The 25,440-nt window shown below is 40.6% G+C and overlaps 1 protein-coding gene across 1 annotated transcript in view; it reads left to right on the forward strand.

Annotated features, from left to right (window-relative positions):
* PPP4R2 (protein phosphatase 4 regulatory subunit 2) overlaps window positions 1-24,191 on the forward strand; it is a 32,927-nt gene extending 8,736 nt beyond the window's left edge. Inside the window, exons 3-9 of the mRNA XM_083602085.1 lie at window positions 12,221-12,391; window positions 16,676-16,769; window positions 17,860-17,897; window positions 18,638-18,712; window positions 19,599-19,742; window positions 20,297-20,571; window positions 21,742-24,191. Of these exons, the coding sequence (XP_083458211.1) occupies window positions 12,221-12,391; window positions 16,676-16,769; window positions 17,860-17,897; window positions 18,638-18,712; window positions 19,599-19,742; window positions 20,297-20,571; window positions 21,742-22,058 (1,114 nt within the window). The 3' untranslated portion in view covers window positions 22,059-24,191. The remainder of the gene's footprint in view (window positions 1-12,220; window positions 12,392-16,675; window positions 16,770-17,859; window positions 17,898-18,637; window positions 18,713-19,598; window positions 19,743-20,296; window positions 20,572-21,741) is intronic.
* The last annotated feature ends 1,249 nt before the right edge of the window (window positions 24,192-25,440 follow it).

Consider the following 25,440-nt stretch of genomic DNA (forward strand, 5'->3'; position numbering starts at 1 on the left):
ACTAGTTGGTGTGTCTATTTACAAGACTGCATTCAATTATTGTTAACTATCTTAGGCAAGCTAAAGTTCATATGTGAAAGTAGATAAACAGGACTTGAGCTGCCAAGTGTTGCAAAATTATGCTCCCTAGGAGTACCTGTTAGACTCCCAACTCCTTTCAGCCATTGCCTATATGGCCAGTGATCAGGAATGAAGAGAGAGTTGTAATCTGAAGCATTTGGTGGGCATCATTTTGGGGAAGCATGCAGCACACGGTGTAGTTTAAACTTGCTTGATTTCTTTGGCAGTGTAAACATGATTGCTACCAAAACAATAGATCAAAGGTTCATGCATGAGGACGTCTCTCCTGTGTGCATAATAATGTCTTTGGGTTCTGGCTTTTAACTACAGGATCCTTATTTGACAAGGTTTCTTAGAAGAAGATTATCCAGTTTGGATGCAAAACCTGTATTGTCTTATATTATTTATTGAGCTTATAAACCACCCTTCCTTCAAAGGAATCCCAGGGTGTTTTACAACAGCAATTTAAAACAATAGGACAGAACATATGCAACGAAAATGCAGTAGCAGACATGATACTCTAAAACTTTGCAGACTCTAAATTGGCATCACCAGAAATGGGTGGAAAATTGTGTTTCAGTTGATTCTCGAAATCCATGAAAATCGAGGCTAACCATACCTCCTAGGAGGAAGGAATTCTGTAGATGGAGCACTGTCACATAGATGACCCTGTCCTGTGTCACAGCACAGTGATCTATCCCCATTTAAGGGCATAATAAGAAGGGCCACATCTGCCAATCTCTGGATATCTGTAATTTCATTTTAGAAACTGAAAATTTGGATAACATCGAGATACCACTCTGCTTTTTGGAACATATTGGGGATAGCTCAGTCAGTGGAGCATGTGATTCTTAATTTCAGGGTCATGGGTTCAAGCCCCACGTTGGGCAAAATATTCCTGCATTGAAGGGGGTTGGACTAGATGATCCCTGGGGTCTCTTCCAACTCCATGATTCTTAGGTCCCATGGTAGCATGTAAAACTTCACATAATCAATAAATAACAGTAGTGACCATGTGGTTGATGGGGGCAAACAAAGTAAAGGGTGTGGTTTTTTTGGTTACTTTCACAGATACTTTTGTATTTGATGCAGAGTAACTTTTCTCTTACAGTGAACATTTTTTTGAACTGAACTGTTGAACAGCTTCCATTATCAAATTGTTGGTTTCTGATAATGAGCATATGCTTTTTAAATGTAGTTTTTTAAAACTTAAAATGCTGCCAATTTGCTGCTAGTGAAGCATCAGTGCAGTTCTTCTGAATTGAAGGCTGTGCATGTGGGGAATGTATTTATAATCTGTCAGTCTGTTTTATCAGCCACATTATTTCAAGGGAATGTGTGAAAGGCATGTCACATTTTGTGCTTTTTTGCACTAGAGGATTTCCTTGCACATAAATGAGCCTCAAGTGATAGATGCTTTGAAAATGCGAACAGCCCCAATGCTTTTGCTGCTGTTTCAGAGCTGGTTGCTGTACCAAACACTATTGAAAATTTGTTTTGTGGAATTTTTCATTTTGGCTCTTAATTCTTAATGAGGAAATAAGAGCATTGTAACAAGTTGTTCTGATTCACACAGCTTTCTTTAAGTATAAAGGCATTTTCACAATCTTTGAAGTTCTTGTTTGTATCGGAAATAAAACTGCATGCCTGGACATGTCAGTGAGTTGAAGCTCTACCCAATTTTATGTTCCTTGTAGTTGCACATATTGTGTCTGGTGTGAATTATAGAGCAGCATGTGACAAAACACGAAGCAATCAGAGCACCTCTCATGTATGCTAATTTACTTGCATGCTAATTCATACTCTTTCATTCTCCTGCACTTATTTGACTCTAAGAATGAACATGAACAACTTGTTTATCTTGTATCTGTTTACTTCTGTTGGTTTTTTTTAACTACTGTTTTTTGACTACCGTGTTGGACTTTCAATGTACTTTTCAATGCTTGCATATCCAGATGGGTCAAAATTAACTGCCAATGGTGGGTATTTGTCAATTTTACGTTTACTTATGCTGCCCAGATACTGTTGAGTGCAGTTAGGAGTTCAGATATTGTGAGAAGACACCTTAATAGTGTTGTTTTGCCTTTTTTCGAATTGACTGGCAAGTTTTCTTCTGCAGGTTCTAGCATGGAGCTGGCCATACATTTCAAGTTGTATTTGACAAAATTATCCTGTTTGAGCAGCAGAACTTCCTCTCTCCATGTGCCCCCCCCAGATCTTATTTGGAGGGGGGGGACCAGGATATATTGGGTGGATGCCATTTTTCTGTTGTGCAAGTGGAAATTGTTGTGGCAAAAGTACAGCTTCATTGGATACAGCCCTTAGTGGTTTTCCTTACTTATTTAACACTTCCTTTTCCAGTAAAAACTCAAAAATAAAATGAAGGACATAATAATAATTTTCAGTGCATTTTACAAGAAAAGTTTCTAAGGAACTTATAAAACATTAAAATTTCAAAGATGCCCTAAATGTTTTTAAAATACAAAATATTGAGAGTGTTTATCAACTGACAAGACAATAACAATGAAAAATATTCTTCCCTATCCTATTTAAAGATTAAAAGAAACCCTACTAAAATCAATTTGCCTTAATTCCTAGTACTGCTTAAGTTGAGGTACTATTCTTCCTTATATGCACAGAACCCACGCATGTGCATGCAGTACCAACAGGCCATCTTGTGATCTGGGAAGTCTGCGCATGCTTCCTATGTGCACTCAGAGGTTCTCTTACAATCAGGTAGTATATAAATTTAGTTAAAAAGAAATCCCCATTTTGCCTTTTTCTTCTCAGCCTTGTTACATTATAATTATTATGTTTTAGTAGCTGTTGTTGTTTATAAACTACCCTTCAAACAAGGATCGCAGGATAGTTTACAGTATAAAAACACAAAATATGTAACATAGTAGCAAACAGAGCAATAACACACATGGATAACACACATACGCACACAAAGAGAGAGAGAGTTTAAAAGGCCATCAATTGTTTAATTAGCCGAAAACCTGGGAGAAGAGGAATGCTTTTTCTTGGCACCTAACGATAATAGCTTGGAGTACACATTATCATCATTATCATTTACTTGCCCTTCACCTTAACGTTCCAAGGTGGGTTGCAACAATTCAAACACAATATTGAAAGACAGTTCAAACAACTTAAACCTGATCAAGCAGAATAAGAGGATTGTATAGGGATGGGGGAAGTATGCACAGATGTTTCATTGTCTGGTCTTACATGCTAGGAGGGGTGTGTGTGGAATAGAGCTCTTTTAAGCCCAGTGGGGATCCTTCCACACATGGGCAGAGATTATCATTAATTATCACTCTAGATACTTACTTTACAGCATTTTGTTTGCTCTTATCCTTCCATTGGGTCTGTTTATGCGTTTTATGAAAGCTTTAATCAATTGCAGTAATTCATAATTAGGTGTAAGAGAAATTACCACAGAACATATGCATATTACTGAAAAAAATTAGTAGTAGTAATAGTACTATCCAAGCTCATGGATTCGGTTCCATTTGAAATGATCCCACATGCTGCAAACACTGTCTAATCAGTGCCTGTATGTCTGTGTTCCTGACTACTCTTTGTTCCAGAAATCACAGTTGCACTCTGACGTTTTCAGCAGCTAGTGTTAATTTTTAATCTGACCCCCGCAAAATATCTGGTTTTCTCAGATAATGTATGGTAGTCGCACGTGGCACTGTGGCCTTGGGCTTGCCGATCAAAAGGTAGGCGGTTCGAATCCCCAGACAGGGTGAGCTCCCATTGCTCAGTCCCAGCTCCTGCCAACCTAGCCGTTCGAAAGCACGCCAGTGCAAGTAGATAAATAGGTACCGCTCCAGCGGGAAGGTAAACGGCGTTTCCATGTGCTGCTCTGGTTTCAGTGTTACGTTGCGCCAGAAGCTGCTTAGTCATGCTCGCCACATGACCCGGAAAAACTGTCTGCGGACAAACGCCAGCTCCCTCGGCCTGTAAAGCAACATGAGTGCTGCAACACCAGAGTCGTTCACAACTGGACTTAACTGTCAGGGGTCCCTTTACCTTTACCTAGCTGGTGTTGAAGGGATTGTAGATGCTCATTCATACCTGTAAACTGCTTATCCAAAATAATTGGTATTAATAAAAATTGTCTTAGCCCAGTCTATTAAAAATGATAATTTAGATAGTCCTTGGTAATTTGCTTCAGATTCTTCAGTCTCTGAACAAGGAGGTTTGTACTGATGGAGTGAATGCTATATTTGGAAACTTAGTTCTTCCCTGTTGTCGTAGATTTCATGCATGTACACAACATGTGAAACAGTTATTTACCGGTAATTTGGACAACTATATTTGGTGACCAATCTTGCAGGCTTTTATTTCCAATCAAATAAAGTAATATCCCTTAAGCCAGTGAACTCTCATTAAGTTCATTAATCTATTCTTCTTTGTCAGGTGATTTGCAGCCTAATTAAGGTGCTACTACTTAGAAATAGTGGCCACTTCTGTCACAGTGGTTTCCCCCTTTGCCCCAACACTTCAGAAGCAGAGAACTCTGGGGCTCAGAGATGAAACATCACAGTATTGTTTGAGAAATGTGGAATTTACCATGTTCACTAATAGCACCATCACTTTTAAGCACAAACAATGTTGAAAGTGACTGTTTTGCAACGTAAGAGGGAGTGACTGAAGAGAATGTTTAATCAGTTTTGTCATCTAGGGCAGTGTTCCCCAACCTTGGGCCTCCAGCTGTTTTTGGACTACAATTCCCATCATCCTTGACCACTGGTCTTGCTAGTGAGGGATGATGGGAGTTGTAGTCCAAAAACAGCTGGAGGCCCAAGGTTGGGGAACACTGATCTAGGGGACTAAATACTTCTGTTCAAGAATCTTTCACTGGCAACAAAGAGACAATTCATTTTAAAAAAGAATGAAATGGGTGACTCCCTTAATTTGAAGAAGCTGGCTCAGATAAGAGAATGCAGAATATCATCTGCTGCCACAATTTAAATATTTTTTTTAAATGACCAGCATGTGCAAATTCTATCTGAGTGGCATCTCAACATCTACAAGAACATATAGGGAGATCACAATTTAAATTGTTTGCTTTAAAATGCTTGTAAAATGACTTGTTAAGGTGGTTTAGAAGTCTGTCAATTGGTGGGAATGTGTTGGAACGAGATGATGTAAAAATCTTAAAACTTATCTAAAGATATAATAAGCTCCTGTAAGACTTGATGAAGGCAAATGGGGTGGATTCTCCCCCCGCTCCACCCTTCAGTGTCTGAAAGACAGTTGAGGGTTGTTACGAAACTGAAGAGACATTGAAGATTCAATCTGAATAAAAAGGCTTGATTGCTAGAGTATTGGGGATCTTGTGATAAACTATCCAAAGCTGTCAATATAAGGGAGTAGTTAATGGAGCCTTTGTTGCGGCTGTACTTCTGTCTCTTGCTAGTCTACAGATTTCCATTGGCATATTTATTTTACTTGCACACAGCAATCCGTAATGCTGAAATGAATAGGAAGCCCTCCTTCGCACAGGAACTTCTGCACATCATAGCACCAATGTAATTTTTAAAATCAGGATGAATGAGAATCTAATCTTTGGAATAGATGGAAATGAAAGCGGTTACTTGATAAATGAGACTCAGTTCCCTTTTTCTAGGATGAATGAATTACTACTAATTATGGTGCCAGCCCAATATTGTTATAAGTGGGAAATATGTCGAGCTTTTTTAAAAGATGTATTTATTATATATCCTCTAAATGGGGCTCCAGGGGCTCTTATGTAAAGAGGCAGATTGCTACAGTTAAAGATTCTTCTAGACCGCTCACTGGATCACTGCTTTCTTTTAATGCTGCGTGTAAAACTGTTTACACAATATGTTGTGTAAAGAATATAATACCACAAATTATGCTAGCTAGGATACTTTGAAATCCTGAATTCCCAAAAGGTGGTCAGTAGTCACTGCCACATAATCCAACTTAACTGTTGCCTGCCACTCTCATAGACACCCACCAAAAGGTGAGAGACCCCCGACTCCCAATTCTGCATGGATCACAGTGAAGCCTGTGGGGAGGGGGGATGTCTCTCACTTCAAAGTAACCTTTAAGGAAAGGCAGAGCAAGCATGCTTGCGGGTTTCCAATCTTTGCTGATTGCTGGTACAAGTCACTCTCACTTTGAGTGATGACAGAACATGACAGCTACCATGAAAAACCAAATTTTGGGAATCCCTGCCTACAATACAAAGTAAACATCCAACAGATCAAAGTTTTAAAGATATAAATACTCTATACCTGCCTTGTAGAAGAAGCTGTGATGCAACTCTCCTACCACTACTGAACAGGGAAAATATTTTATCTGCTAGTGAAGACAAAATTACCTCCCCACCCCCCAAAAAAACACCTTTAATGTGGGGCACCCACCTTATTCCTGTATGAGATTACGATGATTTCATCACCCCCACAAAATAGCCACAGATCTTACTGTGGTGATGAACAGATCTAGTGGCACGGTTGCAAAGTATCAGCATTCAGAAAGTTCAAATAAGGTAGGGAATAAATACAGTGGTACCTCGGGTTAAGAACTTAATTTGTTCTGGAGGTCCGTTCTTAACCTGAAACTGTTCTTAACCTGAGGTACCACTTTAGCTAATGGGGCCTCCCACTGCTGCTGCCACGCCGCTGCTGCACGATTTCTGTTCTTATCCTGAAGCAAAGTTTTTAACCCGAGGTACTATTTCTGGGTTAGCAGAGTCTGTAACCTGAAACGTCTGTAACCTTAGGTACCACTGTACTATAAATGTTGGAATTATATGTGCTGAAGTATGCTTGGCTTCTCTGCTACATTATTTTCATTTTTCTTCCATGGAACTTGAGGATTACCAGGCAATCTTCCATTCATGCATTGACAAAACCAGATATGCTTAGCTGCTTCATCACTTGCCTTCTGACTATGCCCAGAAACACTAAAATTAGTTCTCTGTTGGTGTTCATTTAGATCTGGATGGGTGGTTCACAGCAGTTCTTGCTTCATGCTTCCAGGGTTCTGTGGTGTTGATTATAGTTTGGTAGTGTTTAATGTCTTTTGATGTATATTTCAGCTTTTAGGGAAAAACAGTGAGAAAAATGAGAAATAATAAAAAAGTTGGCAGACATTTTAAATTGCTTGCACATCATGGGTAGCTAATATTGAAAATACGGGAAATTAACACAGACTTGCACAAAGATTGCCACAGGTACTCTGTAGCAGAATCATTAGTCTTTTACCCGTCATTCACATCCCACATCTAAACTTGACTATTCATCTATATACGCTCTATATATCTATATATGCTCTTCTTCACTATAGTATGAACTGTATTATGCATCGGCTTTACCCTGAATCTTCTCACTTATCACATTAACTTTGACCATGAAAACCATTGCATTCTTCCATGTAAAAATATATAATAGAAGATAACTAAAGAAGAAATTAATGTAAAGCATTTTAGGTTATTTTCAGGTTTATAAAGAGCAGACCTGCTGTACTGACATGAGGCTGAAAAATATTAGTTATCTGGAAAATTAGCATTGCCAATGACAAATTGCAAGATCTAACCAAGTGAAAGAATCTTCCCAACTTTTCATCTTAGTAACTTGTAAGGATAGCAGTAGGGCTTTCCCCATAAGATAAAAGGCAAATAAGAACTTTTCGGTCTGTAAAATTTAAATGAAAAACTTAGAAGCCTGAGCAGCTTGGAAGCAGGGGGTATGCGCACACCCTCTCCTACTGCTACCTCGTTACCCCAGTTGCCTAAAGAATAGGAGAATAGCAGGATGACAAGGCTCATTGTACGTGCAGTGGAACTTTTCTATATGCATAGGATAGCATCATGCATTATGCATGATCTGGCCAAACTTGGGGATAACTCTGAAAAGCAAGTGTGGTACACAAAGAATTTGTGCTAATTGTTTTTGCATTAAAATATAGCCCTTGGTTGCTGAATAAGCTACTGTACTGTTTTCCGTGCATTCCTCTGAGAGGCTGGTTGCAGCATTGTTGTGATGAAGCCATGGTAACAAGAAGAATGAAAATGTCAGTAGGCAGAATCAAGTTAAGGGTGAAAGTGGCCAGCAAGGAAAACAGTCTCTCAATCAAACTGATAAAACCGCTAAACTGGTTTAAGCTCATGCTGGCGCTGACAATAGCTAAAAGTTTACTATCTTCTAATCGGTTTTTGTAGATGTTAGTGTTTTGAGACAAGCTGGATTACTTTTGATGCCTTCTAAAAATGCATGTTCTAAAAATATTGCTGCTTTCTTGTAGTTGAGTCTTGTGCTGCAGAAAATTCAGAAGTTTGCAAGTTCACGTGCCCTTGCACAAGTGCACCACAGGTGTTGGTGCAGCCCCAGTAGAACACACCGCCAAGGCTTTTGCATAGGTGCAGCAACCCAGTTCAGTTCACATGTGGACAAAAAGTGGGTAGACTGCCTCTTTCCTTGTGGGACTGCAAGTATGTTGCCAAACACAAGTGTCAGCTGCTCAAACTAGGCATTTATTTTAGCTTTGAAGAGTCTGGAATATCCTCCTTCCTACTAGTTGCAGAGACTTAGGAGCCTTTTGATACTCAAACTGCAAGGGAAAAGTCACTAGGCATGTACTTGCCCCAACACTACCCTTTCCCTTACAGCCTGAAGGAGATAGAGCAAGGATGGGGAACGTCTGGTCCATATGATTGGCAGGTGAGTATGGTTCTGGGGAACAATCAGCTGTCATCACGGAACTGTGATGGGTGCTGTTTCGCCAACACAAAAACTTAGAACATATGTAGGGGGTTGCAGGTAGAGGGAGTCTTCCCGGACTCCAAAGCTTGAACCTTATAAGTATAGCACAGGATAACCACATGGGGAAACGACAAGTCATGCCACCTGTTGCATAGATTGCCTGGATTAAGTAATTCATCAGAATTCACCCAAAGTGGATCTAAACTCTGGCATGAATGGCACTGGGTAGGTATGCTTCACTATGCCACGGATCTCCAGAACAGATACAGCCAGAAAAAGTAATACTGGGTTGGTTCACAACATCTGATAGAAGTTAAAAATAACTGTCTTGATTGCTCATCTGCTTAGCTCTGAAAAAGGTTCAGTTCTGACTCACGCTTTAGAAACTAAATGTCTCATTTTGTGTGTGAATAAATTACATGCAAGGTAAATATGCAGGTTTGTACATGTTGAATTACAAGTATATATGAAATTGCTTTTCAGCATTAAAAACCTAAGGCAGGTAACTAATGGGGTCACAAAGAGTCAGACACGACTAAAACGACTAAACAACAGCAGCAACAACAAAGTGTCAATAGGGAAGATATGAACACAAAACCTTTAAAAAAGTACTTCTGTTCCTAAGTGTTTCCTGCAGCTGGATAGCACTTTTTTTTTGCATGATGAAAGACCAAATCAAGTTAAACTGCCTAGTTTGTCTTCAAAATAGGAAACCCTCCTAATTGCTTCCTACTAGATAAACATGCTAACAATAGTCTTGCTTGACTGTCCACTGCAGAGTGGCCACTATTGAATTTTCAGCTTTTATTGCCTTTTAGCTTCTTTAACATAAGGTTTTTGGTTAATATATTGTACTATGAAGGTGGCAATATCTTTAATAGGTTCCTTTTTCTGTACTTTTACGAGAAATAGCTTTGCTAAACATGAAACGTGAGCTAAATTTTGAAAGTTGCGATTTCCATGGCAAAATCTACATATTTCATCACAGTGTTAAGCAAATCACATGAAAATAAAAACAAAACAAAACATTTTCTCATCTTTATCTAGGTCTTGGACTCACAGCTCAGATGAGCTGTGCAAAAGTCTCTGAAGTGTGGTTTCTAGGGTTCTTGGAGGCTGTGCATTCCCTGACGTAGCTATGGGGACACAGCTCAAGGAAAAAACATCTGAGATACTTAACAGAGCCCTTAGAATTAACATAGTTTAGTAGTTTAGTTTACTAATACAGGACATGAAATCTGATTGCAATAGAATTAAGGAACCAGAAATAATTTCCAATTCAAAATTTTCCAGAAAGCTCACATCACAGCTTTCATTCCTTCTAGTCCATGTGACCACCTAGTGCTGAGAGCTTGGATGAGAAAGACAAAATTTTGAGGGCAGAATCAAAAGTACATAGAAAAGTTTAGGGGCTTTTTGACAAAAGCAAAACTTAAAACTGTTTCATCTTTGAAGAACCTCCAATTTCTATTTTAAAAATGATGTTCTTTTTAAACTTGGGTGATGGCAGAAAGGTAACAGGCAGGTAGTATTTATCATTGGATATATGATGTATGAATATGTATGTGTACAATGCAAAACTGCTTCCGTATTGGTCTGTGTATTAAAAGTTCTGTAATAGGTATGACTAACCTGTGGCCCTGCAGATGTTGGACTTCAGTTCCCACCACCTGTGTAGCATTGGCCATACTTGCTAGAGCTTGTGGGAGTTGGAGGATCACAAGTTTTCAAACCATGTTCTAAAACATTTGCATCTTACTCTTGAATGAGTCAACTAACTTTTTCTCGGAGAAGACCCATTGATATTACTAGATCTAGGTTAGCCGTGGTCATTAATTTAAACGGTTCTATTCTGAGTAAAAGTTAGCTGAACACAACCTCTTGTTTTTATCTGACCTTCATTGTCTTTTATCTCTTCTTAGCCATAGAGTGAACAGGTGTCAGGTGCCTGCACTTATTATGCATCTCAGATGCTCACTTCTGTGTATGATTCAGACACACCAAGTGGCAGTGAGCAGCAGAGGTGGAAAGAGAACCTCAAATAGCTCTTTGCCTGTGGGTTGGCCTGCTCAAGTGAAAGTGGATGAACTACATAATAGGAGGATATACTTAAGTTGGGTGTTGGTGGGGATATACTAGATGGAAAGACCCTGGAAGTGAATTGAGACATGGGTTCTGATTTAGCCATCCATAGTTTAAAAGCTAGCCCTACCTACACAAGGATAAATGACTCATATCTAGTCAGGTGATTTCCTCCCTCTCTTTGTAAGTACTGTGTGCTTTTGTTGGTTTAGTTGGCTTGAACGTGATAAAATAGAGACAATAAACCTATGTTTTCTCATATGTTAGAGAATATGCTTTGTGCTGGGCTAGCAGGCACGATTATTTGAGGATACTTGCGTTCATTATGCTTGAAAGTCAACAGAAATCTAATTTGGGCTGTTCCAGGCACAGGGAAGTAGATTTTCTGTGACATAATTCTACAACTGGTGTCTAGATTAGCTGCCAGTTGCAAGTGTGATACTGGAGATTTATATCCCTTATGAGAATTCAAAGTGGTTTTCAGTGAGAGAATACATTAATCCCTCATTCAGCTCTTCTTTCCACTGAGAGTAAGGACAGTCATGCCCCTCTGCATACCAACTGGTCTTCAGCTGGACAAAATTCATGCATCACTGGAACAACAAAGGAGCTGCTTCTCTGAACCTGCTCCTAAACTACTCTCGTAATGCCTGAATGGAGGAACCACATGAAAGGTCAAACAACTTTGTGTATTGTCATTTGAATATCTGGAGTAAACCAGGCTTGACTGGGGGGAAATGGGTGGTGGACAAGAGTTTTATTAGAAAGCAGAAAGTGCCCTTTGACTTGTATCCCCCTCTCTGTGCACTGTGCTCAGTTTGCTGTTCAGGATTGAGGCATCCCTGCTTTCAAGTCTTATTTGAGCCTTGTTTTCATCTGATGTTTGACCTTATTTCTCTTAGTAAAGGGTAGTGGTATTAAATTTTGCTATCACTTGCATCTTCATGTAATAGTTCTGGTTTTGGGGGCTTAATGACGAAACCTGCCCTGTTTGTCAGTGATTTAAATTTGGTATTATGGCTCAGAGGTATAGCAGAAAATACTTTTTATTTAATCACTGCTTGGAAGGCAGCTATACTCACCACTATACCCAGGTTCAGATCTAGCAATCCATAGTTTAGAACCTAGCCCTACCTACACAGGATTGAATAAATGGCTCAGATACCTGATCATGGGATTTTCTCTCTCTTTCTCTCTCTCTGTTTGTCTTGTTTTGCCTGCAGGTATTTTTAAAGCTAACTGTGCTGTGCATGCTTTATTGCTTTAATATAAATATGGTTACCATGTGGTTTTTTGTGTGCTGTTAAGCAAGCTGTGTGTGTTTCTTTTTTTAGGATCCAGTGGTCGCAGTTCAAAGGCTATTTTATTTTCAAATTGGAGAAAGTGATGGATGACTTCAGAACTTCTGCTCCTGAGCCAAGAGGCCCTCCTAACCCCAACGTGGAATATATTCCCTTTGAGGAGATGAAAGAACGTATTCTGAAAATAGTCACTGGCTTTAATGGGTATGCAATCTTAGATCAAACCTCACTTGTTGTTCAGACCGCATGATTTATTATCAAATTTAGACATTCTGTTTCTGTCTTTCATATTGTAGTAATTTTCTGCCATATGTTCAGAAAAATGAATAATTTCTATAAATAAATGTTTCTTGGCAAAGTTCAAACCATTGTGGTAAGCTTTCTGAATTGTCCTCATGCAAAAATCACTTGCTTACATTCTTTCAGTTCATATCAGGCGCTTCAAAGGTTGAGCCTTCTAATTTGCATGATAGCTTTTAAATAACTTACTAGATGACTAAGTTCCATGTGAACCTGCAGTGAGGACAGAATAGGAATCCAAGCTACTAATTCTACTAGTTAGTATTGCAGGTCAGAAAGTTATGTGTTCTTTTCTACTACAGCTCAAACTATGAACCTAGCTTCTGAAATTCATTTGGTTTTAGTTCATAGGAACAAATGCAGGAAACTACCGTATTTTCCGTCCCATAGGACGCTCCGTCCCATAGGACGCACCTAGTTTTTTTGGGGGGAAATAAAGGGAAAAATTTTTCCCCTTTATTTCCCCCCAAAAAGCTGGTTGGGGAAGCCGAACCAGGTCGAGGAACAGCGGGATGGCGGTGCTGCGCCTCCCTGCTGTCCCCCGAACTTGTGGGGCTGGCCGATGTCTGCCCGGCGCGCGGGGCGCTCTGCTTCAGGGTGCCCTGCCCACCGGGCGGTAGGCTGCTATCCGCAGCGTGGGGAGCCCTGCGGGGAACTCCTGCAGGGCTCCCCACACTGCGGATGACTGTCTGGCGCGCGGGGCGCTCTGCTTCAGGGCGCCCTGCCCACCGGGCTGCAGGCTGCTATCCGCAGCGTGGGGAGCCCTGCGGGGAACTCCTGCAGGGCTCCCCACGCTGCAGATGACCGTCCGGCGTGCGGGGCGCTCTGCTTCAGGTCACCCCTCGCGCCGGGCGGCAGGCTGCTATCCGCAGTGTGGGGAGCCCTGCGGGGAACTCCCGCAGGGCTGCCTAGGCTGCGGATGTGTTCCTGAAGCCTGTAGAGAGAGAGGGGTCGGTGCGCACCGACCCCTCTCGCTCTCCAAGCTTCAGCGAAAGCCTGCATTCGCCCCATAGGACGCACCCAGATTTCCCCTTCATTTTTGGAGGGGGAAAAGTGCGTCCTATAGGGCGAAAAATACGGTACATTATACTGAGTCAGTCAAGCTCCATGTGGTCTTTGCTGACTGGTAGTGACTTTCAGACTGGGGAACTTCACAGTCATAGAATCATAGAATTGTAGAGCTGGAAAGGACCCTGAGGATCCTTTACTGAGTCCAACCCCCTGCAATGCCAGGAATATGAAGCTGCCCCTTATGGGGATCGAACTTGCAACTTTGGTATTATCAGCACCATACTGCAGATTGAACCTGGGACCTTTGATATGCAAAGTGGGTGCTCTACCAGCGAGCTACTGCTCTTAATGATTTTGTGCCTGTTTTTAAGGCTTGCATGTCCAGGTACAGTGGGCTCGTGCAGACAGAATGCTGACTTCATGTTAAGTGTGGTTAAGAAATAAGGAGACAGCCTCTGGACTGCGAGTCTCTTCCCCTTAGCTGTGGTTAAGCAGTTTTTGATACTACTAGGCACAATTAAGGTTAAGCAGGATGTCCTCTAACCTCCTCCAACCTCAAACAATATGTTGATAATAGTTAGTCAACCCCAGAGAAGACCTATTGAAGTCTGTGGATCCATTGAAATAAATGGGCTTCTCTGGTTAAATGAAACCCAGACTAATGTTGGTATCAGTGAGCAGCATAAACATGGTTAAGGGGTGGGGGTGGAGAATGTTTTGTGAGGAAAGAGCAGGTTTCCAGTATTGGCTCCCAGTTGTTAGTGCAGTTACAGTGGTACCTTGGTTGTTGAACTTAAACCGTTCCGGGAGTCCATCGACTTCCAAAACATTTGGAAACCAAAACACAGCTTCTGATGGGCTGCAGGAACCTCCTGCAGCCAGTTGGAAGCCTGGGAAGCTGCGCCGGATGTTTGGCTTCCAAAAATTGGAACACTCCCTTCCGGGTTTCGATTGTTCGGGAGCCGATTTGTTCGGAAGCCAAGGCATTTGAGATCCGAGGTACAACTGTATCTTGGAGCCAGAGTTGTTGTCTCTAACCAATCATTTGTAGCAATATATTAAGTATCTCCTTGAATAGTATTTGTTTGCTTGAGGTGGTCAGATGTTTGTGGCAGTTGAAGCCAAGTTAAAACTGAGCTTCTCGACCTATTCTCTGATTTAGAAATCCTACATCAGTATTAAATTTATTCCACCATACTAGCATTGAATTCTGTCCACCAAGAACACCATCATACCCAATTAACATTGCAGCTTCCTGGCTCAGCAAATCTAAATACCAAAATATTTTATTGCAAATTCTAATTGGGATCACACTGGCTTAGCTCAATATTGGAATTATTATCTGCCCTATTTAATAGAAGAATGGATCTTAAGGCATCCTATAATGTGCAAACTCATAGTGTGCAAACTCATAAATTATTGTTCACAATTGGACTGTCTTGCCATAAGACATGAAATAGTGGTTAAGAAAAACCTCAAGTGTTATTTTCTAAAGTATTCTTTGATCTTGAAATTCAGAAATTTTAACCAGCAGAGGGAATAAAATTCTATAAAACATAGCCTAGAAGAATTATAAAATTCAGAGCATTTGGAACGGTCTGCAGCTAACAGTGTAGGATTTAAAATAAATATTATAGGGCTAAGTTTTTCTAGTTTTTTCATGAAAGGCGTTGACATTCTATTTGTAATCCTTCCAGAAATCTAAGCCCATAAAAAATAATATTTATATTAGGATTTTGGGAGTTGTACTGTGCCACATACCTTAATAATTGGACACAAGTTATTCAGTTCTTCTACATTTGAGATTTATATGGAGAGAGAGAAAAAAATGCTTTGAGTGATTTGGTGTGGTAGGATTTAGACAAATGTAACTATTTGTTCTTGCTTTTATTCAGGCTGCAAATAGCTGATTGCCAAGCAATTCTTTCTCCCCAGTTTTAAGCAACATGGCTTACACTTTCAAAGAACTTATGACACTTAGGAGTCCAAAAGAAATTAGCAGTTTTGATAGACCCAAATTCCATTTTCCCTATTAAACTTGGGAGGAATTTTGTGCGGTCTTTAGAACTAAAGTGGTACCTTGGTTCTCAAACGGCTTAGTTGTTGAACAAATCAGGTGCCGAGCGCCGCAAACCCAGAAGTGAGTGTTCCGGTTTGTGAACTTTTTTCGGATGCCGAATGTCCGACGCAGCTTCCACAGCTTCCAGTTGAGTGCAGGAAGCAGGTTTTCGAATGGTTTTGGGAGTCGAACAGACTCCTGGAACTGATTAAGTTCGAGAACCAAGGTACTACTGTATAAACACCACTTGCAATATTAGAAAATTGCAAAGATTTTTGGGTCCAGTGATTCTGCCCTGTGTAGTATCATTCTCTTCAGGGTCTAATAATTTGAGAATTGTGTTGGCACTAGTATATAAACCTTTGTCATGTTCTTTTTAAAATCTGGCTTCATCCAGCTCTCATTACCTATTATTGCTGACCTTCTTTTAAAATTGTTAATCTCAAAGTAGAAGGGGGGGGGATTCAATTTCCGTTACCCTCATAGAGCAAGTTTTTTTTTATTGACATTTTATGTGGTGGGGTTATTAGGCTCAGATATCTTTGCACATGTTTTTCAAAAACAAACCAACAAACCAAATACCTTTGTTGTGGAAGAGTTTGTTTGAAACCAGTAGTCTGTCCTTTATGGTACCATTTGTGCCTTGAAGCTTACACTGTTAGCTGCTTATTATTTATTTGTTTTTTTTTTAAAAAAAACCTAATGAAAACCCTGGGCTGCTTTTCACATTTATTTAGTGTGAGGTGTATATGAGATTTCTTAGGCCGTACCATTTTCTCACTAATCTTTCAGAAGAAACAGGTGATGGGGACCTTATCTAATTTATGATGGAGGCACCAAAATAATGCTTACTGGTACATAACTCCTGATCATGTGAATCTTTTCTGATTACCTTGAGCATCTTGAGGAATTCTGAAGTGAATTCATTGACCAGCAAATGAGTTTGTGATGCTACAGTGCCATCTATTGTCCATAAAGCCTAACACACTCCTAGAGGTACTAAATGGTAGTTGACCACTCAGATAAGTGCAAAGTGATATAGAGTGGACAAAATTATCAGGGTTGTTCCTTCTCCGTTAATTCAAAATAAAATTTAACTTGTTTGTATTTTGTTCTAGTATCCCCTTTACTATTCAGCGACTCTGTGAACTGCTGACAGATCCAAGGAGGAATTACACAGGAACAGACAAATTTCTCCGAGGAGTAGAAAAGGTAATGTCGTCTTATGGCCAAAATTGCAATTGTGCCATTTAACAAATATCTTCGGGATGGTTGTGTTATGGTCAACAGTAATTTCACCCCAAATGAGTAGTTAGCCATTGTTTAGAGTTCGGCATTATTTGCCTTCTACTATTTATCTTAGATGGTTCATTCATGTTCAATATTCTCATGTACAAAGTGGTATGGAGAAGGTAGCATGTGACTCCCAGGAGCAAGCCAGCAAAAAATTATAGCACTTCCTTAGCAAAAGCAAGATCCGCCCTGGAGTGTCAGGCCTAATGAGCACAGCAACTCATCTCCAGCAGGTTTTGCCCCCATGAAGCAGTTGCTCAGACTGAAGGTCCCCACTTCCCCACAGTTGCCTGTCCCCTCCTCTCCAGAGTTTCTCCCAAGCAATATGAGACTGTGCCCCTGTGCAGCTATCTTCTCTGCCCTCTTCATGCCTCTTCTGGTTCTGGGAGACCAGCGAGGAGGGGAGCTTGTCACAACAGGAGACACCCTCGCCTCTGCCTCTTGACCTCCTGTTTCAGCTTCTGATTCTGATCCTGGACTACTCTCTACCACAGACTGTTCCCGCTCACTAAGCCCTGTTACTTCCTCAGTTTCTGACACCTCCTCCCAGTCTTCTCCCTCTTTGTCGTCCCACCACCAATCCCCCTGTCTCTGAGCCTTCTTCACTTGGGGTTTCTCCAGCTGCTTCCTCTTCCCTGGGTGGGCCAGAACCACCAACCTTCTGGTTAGTAACCAGGCGCACTGAGCCATTGTGCCAGTAGCGTGGGGTGGAAGATGAATGTTGCTTACATGTTTGAAGAAACTAGCCAGATTTTTGCCTGCAAGTTTCTAATTTGAACTGTCTTCATGGTTTGTAAATTCTGTTTGACTTTCCAATATTACTGAAGACTTTTTCCTCAATATACTTTATTTAAAAGATGCTGTTCAGGGCCTCACATGGGGCTCTGGTGTTCATTTCTGGAAGAAGTGTATGTTGCAAAAGGCACGATCACTCCATAGCAAGGATGAAAGCCAGAAATACTTTCCTTTGTCTAAAAATCCTGACCTCTTGTCTTTTTTTGTCTTACAGAATGTCATGGTCGTCAGTTGTGTATATCCATCTTCAGAGTAAGTGTGACCTTGTTTTCTGTAGTTTGACTATGCACTGCATAAAGAAGTGCTTTCTTTTATCTTCCCTGAATCTTCCAGCAGTCAGCTTCATGGCATGTCCATGAGTTCCAGTGTTATGAGATGGGGAGAAAACCTTTTCTCGACTTTCTCCATGTGTGCCATGCACAATTTTATAAACTATCATGTTGCCTCTTACTCACCTTTTCTAAAAAAAGACCAAAAAGTCCCAAACGCTGCAATCTTTCTTCATAGGGGAGTCGCTCTACCCCTTTGTAATTTTGGTTGCCCCTTTTCTGAACTTTTCCCAACTCCGCAATGCTCTTCTTGGGGTGGGGGCGGAGTTGAGGCAACCAGAACTTTACACAGTAGTCCAAATATGGTCTCACCATAGATTGATATATTGGTATTGTGATACTGGCAGTTTTGTTTTTATTGCAAATGGGACGACTTGCCACATGGAGCTGCTTGCATATTTGCATGCGTTTCATCTTTTGTCTTGTGGGGGGGAGCATTTTGAGGCCCAAAAGCACATAACTTGGAGAGGACAGAAATTCAAAATGTAAAAATACTGGTTGGCAAATAATTACACTGTTTTGATATGTGTGTGTTAACATAAGGAATGAAGAGAGTTCTGAAACTCTGGAGGTTTTTTTTGTTTTTTTGTTTTTGAAATCATCTTGGTTAGAAGCATTCCACAAGCAGTTCGCAAGACTTAACAACACTTTCATTTATTGTAGGAAGAACAATTCCAATAGTTTAAACAGGATGAATGGTGTGATGTTTCCTGGAAACTCGCCGAGCTATTCTGAGAGGTAAGAGAAAGTGCTTAAGGAAAACAAGTACTCTGAAAAATAAAATCTTCTGATCTTTTTGATCAGTCCTTTATCCTGTCATTCCACGGTAACCTCTGTGAAGGACCAGGTTTCTTCATTGCAAGGGCTATTGGTGTCCTATTCCTTTTACAGCTTATTTAGATTCTCGTAGATTGAAAGAAATGTAAAACTCCAAAAAATGGTTTGACATGTTGAAAAAAATGATGGAAATTTAAATGCAATTAGACAAGATGAGTCAGGGAGAAAATTTTCAGATTTCAGAATGAGAATATAAAAGTTAAAAGAATGGGAAGTGGCTTCATCTAATAATACAGCAATACCTCTGCAAACGTCTGCCCCGTCTCAAGCATCCATTTCGGCGAACCCAGAATTACCGGAACGGGTTACTTCCAGGTTTGCTACTTGTACATGCGCAGAAGCACAAACCGCTCTGCGTGTGTGCGTAGTGCGGCACTTTGTTGAGTGTCCCTTTCGCCAAGTGTCCGGGGCTCCGGAATGGTTCCTGAACTCAAAACAAGGTACCACTGTAGTATGTTTGGCACTCCAGACATTTTCTAAAACATTTCCATTGTTTCCTGAAATTAAGAGATCCATGCTGCAATCTATACTCGCTCATTAGGTGGAAGTCCCATGCAATGCAATGGAAATTACTTCTGAATAGCTGTACTTAAGATTATGCTTTTAGATTCTCCCTGCTTCATTATGTGATCATATTCAAAACAGTCCAAATACAAGCATGTAGCTATCTTTCTGTCAAAAATATTATGAAGCAAAAGAACCTCCTTGTCTTGAACTACAGATCCAACATGTCTTGGGATTCAGTAGCAATTTGTTTACTAAGATGTAAAGTTTTCCTGCTTTGCAGATCCAATATAAATGGTCCTGGAACACCCCGACCCATCAATCGACCAAATGTTTCTTTGTCACCTCCAATGACAACGAACGGTTTACCAGACAGCCCAGAAAATAAAGAGTCAGGTCTCCCACAAGCAGAAGAGAAAATTAGCAGGTTTGTAAGAGGAGTATTTGGTTGGTTTTTGTGTTTCCCATAGACAGGTTTATAACTTTCAATCCACCTTCCGTCAGTCAAGCTGTATGTTTGCTTTCTTTTGAGCTCTTGACATGCTTGTGCTCTGAACTGGATATTTCTATGTACTCTGTGTACACGCAAAGATTCCTTGTGGACATGGGCTATCCCTAAAGTTGAACCTGTTCCGTGAATCACTAGATCAGATACCATGAACATCAGTATGGCTACTAGATTACGTCTGAGGATAGTGAGGAAATTTATAAAGTGTTAACTGAAGAACTAATAACTTTAACTATTGAGATTCCTAGCAGAGTTTTATTGGTAGATAGTCCTGTCATAGAACTCAAACTATGCAGATGGGACACCACAATCTTGCTTTCATCCTTTATAAATTGTAATAAACACACATTTGAGCAGAGTAGCAGATATTAAAACGACCCAAGGAGACTAGTACTGTAAAAGCCACATGCCTCTGCCTGCCTGTTGATATGAGATATGAAGATTTTTGTCCACATCAATTCTTTATCTTTCAGCGAAACGTCGGCATCTGAACCTGAAAGGGTCCAAAGCAGTTCTGTAAAAAATAAACACCCTGAAGAAGATCCGGCCGAAGTTGAGGGGCGTGAGGTAAAAAGACTGAAATTTGACAAAGAGGAGGAAGCTGAAGGGACCTCCAACCAAAGTAGCTCCAGCGAAGTTTGTTCAGCGATGGTAGAAGAGACAGAGACGCCCTCTGCATCTCAAGAGAAAGAGAAAGAAACCGTTTGTGAGAGGCAGCATTGTAAAGAAGAAGAGGAAGAGGAGGAAGGTATATCGCTCATTGAATATCACTATTTTGTATAGGGAAGTTTCTTTGTACTTAGGAATATGGCTTGAATTCAGCTTTTAAATTTTGCATCTGTTAGAAACTCCATCACTCTAACATTTGAGGACGGTTAACATTGAATTAAATACTTAACTGTTGGGAAGAAGTGAAGGAATGAGAGGATCTTAATGTTGGTCTTGTTGCTAGGCTATTGTACATATGTTATGTGTGGTAGTGGAGAAACCAGCATTCATAGAGACTGCCCCTTAAACTCTGTGCAGAATCTGTTGCATTCAGTAACTTATCCAAAATTACAGGTAGCTCAGCTCATGCCAGCACACAAATTTGAAGGTGTGTTTGTAGATTAGGTTTGGGAATATGCGCCTCCAATAGTATTCCCACAAACCTTGAGATCACCCAGGTATGGTCTGCTACTTGGTCACCCTGATGGAGATTTTCCCCTTCTTGGCCTTAAGGGCAAGGAGGATGTTACGTCACAGTGGAGCTGCAACAGATTAATTCTTGCCTCTCCTTTCCTCTGTTGGGTATGTTCAGAACTGATTCTGCCATTGGGCTAGGTGAAGTGAACCACCTCAGTTGACAAGCTGCTATTAAATCATAGCAAATTGTCAACGGCTCCCTTTATTATAATTCAATCACTGAGGGGCAGTGTAGAATTTGCTCAGGCTACAAGATACCACAACCCAACCAGAGTTGGACGACTCAGTGTGTGTATGTGTGCTGCAGGAAACTCACAATTTACATGGGGTTTACGTTCCGAGGCACCACATGTTTAAGTGAAATTGCATATATTTGAAACACCAATGAAAAAAGCTTGCAAACACCCTGTTCCGCCCCCGCCCCGTTCTGCCCCCTTTTGTGATGTTTCTGGGTCACTTCTGGGTTTGGCCCAATGCTCGCGGTCGCAGTCACACACATATCAGACGTGCCTAAAACAGTCGCTGTGCTAATTTGGTTCCTTTACGGCAGAGATGATGACAATGGATGCATATGCATGGATAGGGAGGAGAGAGCTTTATTATGTGTGTACTGCACACAGTCGCTACTTTGGTGAATGAAAATAAAGAAATATTCCTGGGTATAACAACTATATATCGCTTGGGTTGAACTTGAACTCTCGATACTTAACGCTGAATTCTAACCCTATTCCAGAATCCCTCATGACGCCCAGAGAGATTATTCCGGAAAGAAAAGATCAAGATAAAGACAATAATACATCCTTAACTGTGAAAGAAGACGTTTCTGAGGAGAATAATCAAATGGAGGAATCTGACGAGACTCAAGCAGAGAAGGACTTGCCTTCTGAAGACAGTGAAAGCAGTGGGTCTGTCAGTAGCAGAGCTGGCTGCAGTGAAACGGAAGAATTGGGCTTGTATGCCAGTGAAACTCCTGAAATGGCAGCAGAGACCCCTATGGAAAACAGCGACGAAGCCACAGAAGCTGCAGAAGAACCTATGGAACAGGATTAATAATTTAAATACACTTAGAGGCAGTATTTTCCATAAGGCTCTGGTTTTACACTGTATAAATAATTTTATGTAATAAAATTGGACCTTTAGTTTTAGAACAAAAGCAGGCTGTAAATTGAACTTGTCAATGAATTAAATCCTGAAGAGCTGTACTAATTAAGAACTGTGAAATACCAGCTCCTCTCAGGTCCTGCTTTACCGCTGAAATTTCAGTATGGTCAAATCAGTGGTCTGTGTATAGTTTTTTTATTTAGAATTAAAAGTTTTTAAACTGGAAGGTAATTATAATTTTGACAACTTTTTGGAGATTACCATGCTTAGCTATCTGTACGCAAGGAAGCTTTTGTCCCATCTGTCTCTTCTCCCCCCCCCCCCAAGTAATAATAATGCTATAGCAATTATTTTTCCTCTTTTTTGGTTAGAGTTTCAACATTCAACATGTGAATTGTAGGCTTCTTTTTGGTTTTCAGGTTTTCATTTGACTGCATTGTGTACTTTTTAAAAAAGCTACACACCTGACACACAATACTTGAAAACATGCTAATCTAAAGAGAACCTATTATCGCACTCTTAAGATGTATGGTGTTGTTGTTTTTAATGGAAATAATTGAGCTCATTTCACAGAAGGCAACATTTTCACCTCTCAATAAACCAAATAAAATTTGGCCCGCCTGGAATCCTGAAGATCCGAAAGCCGTTGAACGTACCGGGTTTAAATACATTCCAACAGAACTGCTCTAGCAAAACACTTGCGTACGTTTCTGAGGTGCCTGAATGAAAAGTTTTAATTCTGAGAAAATGTGTTGAGGACAGCCTTCAGTTTCAGCTTTCTGTAGGGGGAATGCTTGCAAGCCTGAGGAGGACAGTATCTCTGAACTGGAGCATTTTTTTCCGGCCTTTCTCAGATGGCTTTTTCAAAGTAGGCAGATGAGACTGGTATAAGAGACTGCAACATTTTCAAGACTATTCCCCTAGTTATGTACCTGAGGTGAACGGCTGACTAGCGTTTGTAGGCGTACATAGGAAAACTACCATAATTTGTACATCATTTTGAAAGTGCACTAAATATTTTTAAACATGTTACTTTGACAGCCAGTGTTAACCCTTTCTTTTCCAAAGCCAGCTCAAAGCACAATGACTGCTTTAAATTCTTCATATTGTCTCCCCTCCCCCTCCGCCCCCGGCACCAAATGTGTAAAAACATTCAAGACGCAACCTCCAGTCTCATTTACTGGCTGCCAAATTTATACCTGTTTCTTCAACTGTACCTTTTTGATATTTAGAATTTTTAAATTTCTGTAAAGTAGATTTTTGTAGATTGTAAAGAGTGCTCACTGCCATTGTGAAACGGTATATAATTGTATAATTTGTGTGTAAACTGAATGCTTGGGCTTTCAATACAGTATTCATATAAAGCAATAAATATTAATGTTATAAAATGTTTGAGTACATTTTAATCGAAATATAAAAGGAACCCCCCTTTTTGGAGGTGAAGTCACGTACCATGGAGTACAAAAATAACCATCAAAAATGCATGCTGACAATTCTTGTACTTCCACGGTGTGCTTCCTTCTGGAGAAGGGTGGGACTGAATTCTGTTTGTATTCCAGAATAATTTGGCTGAGCTTGCATATTTATACGGTGGTAATAAACTGTGCTGTCTTGTCAGGTTCAGACAAGGGGATGCTTATGAAAAAAGTTCAGTTGCTGTTCTGTATACAAAGGAAAAATCAGTTATTCTCCATTTCCTCTTCTGCAGAGGGTTGGGTGTGTGTAATAAGCATTAAGTAGCACTAAAACCAAACTTAGAAATTAGAATTTCTTTCCAAAAGTCCAAGGCTATAAAACATTTTTCTCCCCTCACCTTCCCTTTTTTTGCTCTTTTTTTTCCTTCAGGGATATTTTGCCAATGAGAACAAATTTTACGTTTTAGAGATTTCTGATTTTTTCTTTAGATGTTTGTTTGTGAAAATATTGTTAATAAACCTATTCTTTAAGCACCTGTGCTCTTTTGACATTGTTATTTTTAACAGAACCCACTGATGCCAGATTTCAACTGTCTTGTAAATAATGAATTTATAAATGTACTAATGCAATGGCAGCAGGAGCTTGGAAAATAAATTCTTAACAGCGCAGTGTTGTAAATGTCTACTGAGAAGTAAATCCTGTTGACTCAAATGAGACTTTCCCCCTTCTAAGATGGCAGCCTGAATTGAGTCCACCAGTATTAGTTAGATGGAAGAGCTAATTTCAATCAGCCTGCCCTGGAGAGTACAGTTGAGATTTGGTTTTGAAGGCACAATTTAGTTGCTGACGCCATACAAACTAGTTGGCACCTGGGAGCTTGCATTCATTGTCAGTGCTTAGTCTCTGTTGATTTATGTTCCTATGGCCTATCTTTGGGATGATGGTTAGAGTCCATGAGTTCTGTTGCCCAGGCAATCCCCATTCTCTTATTTGCAGAAAAAAGAATTTGGAAAGTGCAGTGCAACGTTCCCTGAAGCACTTCCTCCTGCAAGAGAATAGATTGCCCAGGCATTCACAAAGATGGCACCTTGTTATTAAGCAATTCCATTCAAACCAGGGGCACTCGCTTCCAAGTAAATGTGTTTAGATCTGGAACAAGGCAGATCCCTAATTGCAATGCTTATTGTTGGGGTGTGGCTGTGTTCTGTGCAACTTAAATTAATCACAATGAGTTACTATGGAATGTAGCCAAGCCACAAACACTATTGTCCTATTAAAATGCAATGACTCCTCCCGACAGTAGACACCTATGTAAACTGCCTTATGTACAATTCATATTTTGTGTGGAAATAAAGCCGTGATCTCTGCAATTGGGAACGAATCACAACATATCCAGGCTGAGATATTTCTGTGTGGTGGTCTTGACTACCACCTTATATAGGAATGCTGAGGACACATTCAAGTTAATTGTTTCTGACTTTTGGTGATCGTCTGCATTGCTTCCAGTGGGTCTCATCCAAAGCTGCTGTTGCACAAGCAGTCCAGACTTTGCTTGTGTAACAGAACTTCCTCTTCCCCCTCCCAGCCTCAAAACCTGCTCCAGAGAGTTGGGGGGGGCCCTCTAGAACAGGTGTTTTTGGGGTTGCAGAGGTAGAAGTAGAAGTTGTTGGCTTACAGCCCAATATGGGTTGCAGTCTTCCAGGCAGATGTGGCCTACTTTTGAGGCAAGGTGAGGCGACCCTCTCTACATTGCCCTCCACTCCTGTTGCAGTGGCAGTGCTGTGGTGAACCCGTTGGAGACAAAATCTGCCATCTCCTGAGCAGCCCCTGCCCCCAGTGCTGCCTCTGCAGTGGACTCTTGCCCCAGTAGGGAGTGCTACTGGCCTCCTTCCACAATTGTTCCCATTGCAGATCT

Source organism: Podarcis filfolensis, assembly GCF_964270895.1.
Source record: "Podarcis filfolensis genome assembly, chromosome: 2".
In the NCBI taxonomy this organism is placed as follows: Eukaryota; Metazoa; Chordata; class Lepidosauria; order Squamata; family Lacertidae; genus Podarcis; species Podarcis filfolensis.